This window comes from Chrysochloris asiatica, unplaced genomic scaffold (genome assembly GCF_000296735.1).
Source record: "Chrysochloris asiatica unplaced genomic scaffold, ChrAsi1.0 scaffold00085, whole genome shotgun sequence".
NCBI classification, from domain to species: Eukaryota; Metazoa; Chordata; class Mammalia; order Afrosoricida; family Chrysochloridae; genus Chrysochloris; species Chrysochloris asiatica.
In genome coordinates this window covers 9730287-9737737 of record NW_006408603.1, presented here as the reverse complement: position 1 = coordinate 9737737, position 7451 = coordinate 9730287, and the positions used below count along the sequence as shown (strand labels likewise).

Sequence of the window (7451 nt, the reverse complement as noted above, 5' to 3'; positions counted from 1 at the left end):
TCTGTTGGTTCTTTTGGCAGCCCATGGCACTTTCAATATTCTCCTCCAACACCATAACTCAAAAGCATCAATTCTTCTACAGTCTTCCTTATTCACAGTCCAGCTTTCGCATGCATATGAGATTATTGAAAATACCATGGCTTGGGTCAGGCGCACCGAGGCATAAAACTTAGCAGCTTGCCAACTTCCTTTTCTTGAGCGCAAACCAGTATCACCTGGCGTAAACCAGTATCACCTGGCGTAAACCAGTATCACCTGGCGCATACCAGTATCACCTGGTGGGCTTGTTAAAACAAGCTGTAGGGCCCCAAGGCTCAGAACAGAATTTGCATTTCTAATATATTCCCTGATGATAATGCTAGTCTGGGTCCACACTTTCAGAACACTATCACCTAGAAAACACGCTACGTTTTCAACCATCCAGTCTTAATATTCTAACTTAATGCTCTAGGTTTTTTTAAAACACAGCTTAACATTCTTAACTTTTTAAACTCAATTTGGATATGGGAATTTGGAGGATAAAAATCGTCACAACTACGTTGCTGACTGTATTTCTTCAAATTATGTTTAAAATTTTCAGAGATAACCGATGGCAACAAAATTCAATGCTCGTTCAGGTCTTGTTTTGCTCTAGCTTGTCCCATTCTCTAAGCCGCTCTTTGAAATGTACAACGAAACAGCATCCTTGGGGCTACCGAAGATAAGGCAGCCCACTGTCCCGACAGATAAGGAGGCAGGTCTCGCCCGCCCATCACAGTAAACGTCCAGTTCCCAAGTCACAGCACAGGTCTGAACCGCCCAACGCCCGCGGCCTCCCTCGGCTCGGAAACCTAACCCGCAACCCCGCCCGTCCGCCCACCAACACAACAAACACACCCGACCACGCATACTCACGCCTCCGGTCACCCGCCAGCTTCTCCAAGAAGACACCTGCCCAGGTGGGCCGGAGAAGATGGCGAGCAGTCTACCGGAGACACGAAGCGTTTCCGAGCGCGCAGAGCCTCTAGCGCCCCTACATCGATTCGCTCGGCCCACGACTGTGAGTCCTTTCTGAGCATGCAACTGATTGGTCTGCCGAGGGGGTGGGGCCTGAGGGCGGGGCCAGCCTTTGCTTGTTAGTTCAGAGCAAGGGTACACTGTCTCTAGATGAAATCTTCACGTTGAACTCAAGTTGTTAAGTGCCATGGCGTCGGCTCCAAGTATAGGGTTTGCGAGGAGTAACCAGAGGATCTGAACCGCGACCTTGTGGTTAGAAGTCCAGTGCTTATCCTACAGCGCCACACTAGGACTCTAAATTCGACTATATAAGCCTCATACGAATGAAATATTAATTTATTTTATAAATTCAGGTTTAACATTTGCAGTAAAAAAAAAAAAAAAAAAACCTATTTTGAATATAGATTTTTTTTTTTAAATGGGAGATAAAGGATAACTGTCGTCTTATATTTGGGGAGCACGGAAGGTGCAGATTGCAATATGGCATTTCTGTAAAATTTGTCTTTGTCTGCTGATCTTGCAATCTCAGGAAACTCAGATGTCCACAAAAGTTAACTGGGAACAAATTTTGAAGTGTTAAAATATGTTGTATAATTCAGTGCACTGCAGGGTGCATGTAATTTTTTAAATAAAAATTTTTTTAAAAAATAAAATTCTAATCAGAACTCTGAAGCTACCTCAGAAGTTAATCTCTGTATTACCTCCCCAACCTAACCCCCACAACTTCCTTCCCCACATCACCAGTTAAGGTTTCCAAGAGTGCACATTACTTCAGTCTTCTCATTACTTTACCCAAATCTCCAAGAGTTTATTCAATTGAAGAGAAAAGAAGTCCCAAGACAGAATACAACATGGGTGAACCTTGAAAACTTGCTGACTGAAGTAAATCTATTTTGAAGGGATAAATATTGTATAAGCTCACTGGTACAAAATAAGAAGAACAGGCAAATATAAACCAAAGTTTATTAGAGGTTGGCAGGGGTTGGTGTAGCACTGTAGGATCAGCACAGGACTGCAAACTGCAAAGTCTATGGTTCAAACCTAGCAGCCACCCTTTGGAAATCCAGTGCAGGGTTGCTGTGAGTTGGAACCAACTCCCAACTCGATGGCAAACAACAAAAGCAAGGGGTAGAAGGGAGGGGAGGAAGTGGAATCATGGTTTAGGAAGCTGTGTCTGGTTATGGTAATGAGAATGGATGATATTTACACAATATGATTAATGTAATTGATATCTTTGAATTGTATACCTGGAAAATGTTGAACTGGCAGATGCTGAGTTGCATGTGTTTTTACAATAATAAAGATGTCAGGTTAAAAAAAAAAAAATCCAGTATTCAATTACCATGCACAGAAGGGGAAGCCCTGGGTGGCACAAATGGTTAATCATTTGACTATTGGCAGAAAGTTTGGCAATTCAAACCCACCCAGGAGATGTTCAGAAGACAAGCCTAACAATCTGCTTCTGAAAGGAAATCTTATGTAACAGCTCTACTCTACACACAGGGGTTACCATGAGTCCGAGTCCACTCCAAGGCATCGAATGCAAATACATGCCCAAGGTAGTGTGGAGAACATGGGAAAAGGACACACAGGACTGGATATTATCTAATTTCTGGTTCTTATTATAACATACAAGAGTTCTGGTAGAGTAGGGGTTATGAGTCAGGCTGAGGGGGCTGCTAACCTCAAGGTCAGCAGTTGGAAAACACCTGCTGTTCCACGGGAGAAAGATGAAGGTTTCTGCTCCCATAAAGATTTACAGCCTCAGAAACCCTGTACAGGGTCGCTATGAGTCGGAACTGACTCCGCAACACACCACTACCATTTTAATGTTCCGCAGTAAGAGAAATGAATTCCATACCCCGTATATAAACCGTAAACCAAACCCAGAGCAGTCGAGTCAATTGGATTCATAGTGATCCTGTGTAGGGTTTCCGTCACTGTAAATATTTATGGAAGCAGAAAGCCTTCTCTTTCTCTTGCAGAGCTGCTGGTGGGTTTAAACTCCAACCTTTCAGTGACCAGTCCATTGTTTATCCTACAACGCCACCAGGGCTCCACCCCGCATCTGGTGGTGGTGGTGGTATGCTGTGGAATAGGTTCCACAGCACAGGGTTTCCAAGGCTGTAAATCTTTATCGGAGCAGAAAACTTCATCTTTCTCCCATACCCTGTATCTAGGAAGATCTTAAAAGTTTTCTATCTTAAAGTGAAGGTTGAATACATTATTTTATGAACTTTTTCATCAGAAGTTGAGCTGCTCTATATCAAGCAATTGCCTTTTTAAACTTAATACTAATGGTCTGCTAATAACTAAAATATGTAAAATTGACAAGGAAAATAAACTAAAGAAGATAAGTTCTGGCCTCCTTTAACAAAAGTCTCTGTTGTGTACCTGAGATGTAGGAAAATTGTGTACATACTGAATAAATTTCATTTCTTTCTAAAGCACCCAATTCAACATACTTGTCATCTAAATTAGAATTTATACATTTTCCAGGCCTTATTAATCAACTTTCACAATATATGCTGGATAGAAAATATCTCTAAATTACGAATAACAGGCACAGTGTTACTCATTTACCAAGGGACAAAAAGCAAGTTATTGGAAGAACTTAGGAAAAAACATAAGAAACTGAATATGGAGTTCATCCATTGGACCACACTACCTCCAAGTTAACTTGAAACATAATACTTGAAAAAAACACACACAAAAAAAAACCACTAACTTGAGCCAACCACACTGAGTGATATGGATTGAATTGTGTCCCTAACATATGTATTGAAGCCCTGGTCCCTGTACTTGTAGATATGGTCCTGTTTGAAAATAGGGTTTTTCCTTTGTTGTGTTGGTGAGGCATACCAGAGCCAGGTTAAGTACAATGAAACAGCATCCTCAAGGCATGTGTGGCTGTTCTTTCTCCTCTTTTTATAATTCAAAAGTGATTTTGAGTTATAAAAAGAGGGAAAAAGAGTCATAGAAGGGGGAAAACAGAGGCCAAGGACCATCAAGGATTGATGGTAGTCACTAGAAACTAGGAGAGAGACCCATAGAAGGAATCCACATGGCTGAGACCCTGATTTGGATCTTTAGCTTCCAAAACTGAGAAAGTAAATGTCTGTTCTTGAAAGGCACCCACCTGTGGTGGTTTTGTTATGGCAGTGCCAGCAAACCAATACACTAAGAAACTGGAAAAGTTTTGGTGTCCAGGGGTCTTTATTGAAATAATAGCACAGTTACACTTCTAATACCCTTTCTACTTGTATACAATAGATTAAAAATGCTACATACAGTGCACAGACAGTTCAAGAATTAGAACCAACTCAATTGCATTTAAAATAAATAAAATAACCTATTTAATAATTTAAAGTAGAATTACTGTACAATATGAAAATAAAGATACATAAATGTTAAGATCTACAATGCTGTAGCAATAAAATCATTATTCTGCATTACATAAAACAGTGCAAGAAAAAAAAATCCAAAAAGCTTTTGGAGTGCAAAATTTAAAACTTCCATTTTAAATTATCATGCAGACATAGCATCTCAAGCCGTGTTATGGTCTATGAAAAACATTTTTTCTTCGTTTCTTTTGAGGAGGAAAAATGTTAGCCAGTAAATGTAGTACCGTGCCACCAAGTGTTGCATCACATAACTGCTGTGGCTCTGCTTCCACAGTACAGTTTACAAGGGAGGTATCTTGTTGCATTCAAAAGAAATTGAAATTAACAAGTCTCTGAAGCAAGCACTTACCTTTTAGTCTGAAACAAAATAATAATCCTATCTCTGGTTTGATTTAGAAAGAAAAAAAAAAGGACTTGTACCACATAACAAAGCAAGAAGCAGTTTTCTATCCATCTTGAAACTCAATGATGATCCTCAGTGAAAACAACCATGTAATTGCTGAGAGATTATATATAAAACCCTCATCTCTAGCTGACAAGTGATACAATAGCATGGGACTGTGAGAAGAGCAAAGGAATATTTGAACAACTAATGTTTAATCTGTGTAGAAGTTGGCTGCATTACATATAATATATACTTAAGTATAGTTCAATTTCAACGTGTATCTAAAACTGTTATTGAGGCAAAGACCAAGGAATGCATTTAATACTAAACTGTAAACACGTCGTCCACCATGACTTGGAGTCCACATTGACAACATAAGAGCTCTTCCGCAGACTTTGGCAAGGAGACTACATACAGCAGGTCACAGCAGCACGAGTGCACAGGGAAGCACTGAGAATAACACCTCCTATCAATGGGACACATGGTAACAAGGGGCCTCCTTGGGCTAAGCCACTTCCTGGTCAGTCCACATTCTTCAAACCTGTCATTTTCACAACTCAGTAGTGTTAAGGATCTGTGCTTGCACTGCATAGACTGACTTCGGGTGGACTCTATGCACTGTAAGTCCAGAGGGTGACAGTTCTGTCTGCAGAGGACGACAGGAAGGAAAGATCCTGGGTGTGCCATCTACACTGAATCACTTTGTCCTTATGCTCTCCCACCACCATAATAGGAAGCTGCTTAGTGAGGTCCCCTAAATTAAAAAAGAAAAGAAATGTTGGTTAAAATATAAAGTAAGTATATGTATAGGTTTTATAGACCTCCTGTTACATGCAATACAAAATATAAAATATCCAAGCCTAAGTTGGGAGCACAGTGGCTCTGTAGGACAAGCACTGGACTGCTAACCACAAGGTTGGCAGTTTGAGCCCACCAGCCACTTCTTGGAACAAAAAAGATCAGGCTTTCTGCTCCTGCAAAGATTTACAGCCTCAGAAACCCTACAGAGGGTCACTATGAGTCAGAACTGACTCCATGGCACTTAACAACACAATAACAGTTACTAACTAGACTACAAAAATCTAAGTAGAAAGGTTTGAACAAGGATAAATTATTGGATACCTACTTGTTAGTTACTAATACAACATTTGACACAGCTGGCCACTCTCTCCTCCTTGAAATGCTCTCTTAATTTGGCTTTTGTTGACCTTAGTCCCACTACACCTCAGTCTCCTCCTCTGGCCTTCCTTCTTTCCCCGACTTTGGTCAGAAAGCTTGGTGAACCCCAGGATTCAGCTCTCCAATTTCTTCTGTTGCCTTTCTACCTTACTTCCTAGGAAATTTCATCTGACTACATAGCCATTTACATGCCTATGAGTCCCTCAGTTAGCTCTAGTCTGGAGCTGAAGCTCACCTGAGCTCCAGTTGAGTAAATAAATAGTTGTTTGATATCTCATTTGATTGTCTGATTTTCTCATGTTGCCATCAAGTTGATTCTGACTCATAGCGACCCTAGAGACAGAGAAGTGTCCCACAGGGTTTGCAAGGTTGTAATCTTTACAGGAGCAGGTTGCCAGTTCTTTTCTCCTGTTGAGTCTCAGGTGGGTTTAAACCACTGACCATTCAGATAGCAAGCAAGCACTAAACTACTGTAACACCAGGGATCCTGATTATCTAATAGTCACCTCAAGTTTAACTTGTCTAAACCAAACTTACTTTCTTGCCTAAACTTGTCATCCATCCTCATTTCAATTACTAGTACCATCTGGATGCTTATGCTAAAAACCTAGTAATCTTTGATTCCTTTTCCCTTCGTTCCCAAAATCGAACCCAAATTAATTGAAAGGTAAGATTTCAGAAAATTTGTAGAAAAATTCCATTATCTTTTAATTCCACATTCCATGAACTAATTTTTAAGCCCCCTCGTATACCACAAATACAATCATTGCTACCCTACTCCCCACTATTCTCTCTCACCTGATCTAGTCCAATGCACTCCCCACTGACATTTGTACTTCTTTGCTTGAGCCCTTTACAATCCATTCTCCCTATAAAACTCAAGACTGTCTTTTAAAAATGTAATTCAGGCCATGCATATCACTCCCCTGTTGAAAATTTTCCAAAGGTTTCCCATTATACTTTTTTAAAGCCTGTCAAATTTGTTCTCTCCATCCCTCTTCCTCGATTCACTAAGTTCCAGCTATATTGGCTTCCAGCAATGCAATGGACTGCCAACTACAAGGTCAGCGGTTTAAACCCACCAGCTGCTCCTCAGATACCCTGACACAGGGTCGTCCTGAGTTGGAACTGACTCTATGGCACTTACCCAACAAAGGAGATACCTACTGTAAGTGTCCTCCCTAAAAGTGCCTTTCCAGCCTAATCACCCAGTTGTTCGCTCCTACCTTGATCATTTCTTTAATTGTTGTTGTTGCTGTCGAGTCAGTTCTAGCTTATAGCAAACCTGTATAGGGTTTCCAAGGAGCAGCTGATGAGCTTGAACTGCCGACCTTGCAATTTAAACAACCTTGTGGTCCAGGGCTTATCTTCCAGTGCCATACCAGGACTCCTTTTTTAATAGTACTTTTAACTAAAACCACCTCATTTATTAACCTCTAATTGCAATTCCCATCAAGGAGGGTACTAAATGTCTCATTCATGTCTCT

General features: G+C 40.7%; 1 protein-coding gene across 4 annotated transcripts in view; it reads right to left on the bottom strand.

Moving 5' to 3' along the window:
• Positions 1 to 4199: 4199 nt before the first annotated feature.
• WDR47 (WD repeat domain 47) overlaps positions 4200 to 7451 on the bottom strand; it is a 100643-nt gene continuing 97391 nt past the window's right edge. For 3 of the 4 annotated variants that reach the window (XM_006865973.1, XM_006865974.1, XM_006865975.1), the window contains exon 15: positions 4200 to 5539. In XM_006865973.1, coding sequence (XP_006866035.1) covers positions 5397 to 5539 — 143 coding nt within the window. In that variant the 3' untranslated portion in view covers positions 4200 to 5396. The remainder of the gene's footprint in view (positions 5540 to 7451) is intronic. The other variant, XM_006865976.1, reaches the window with a different exon arrangement.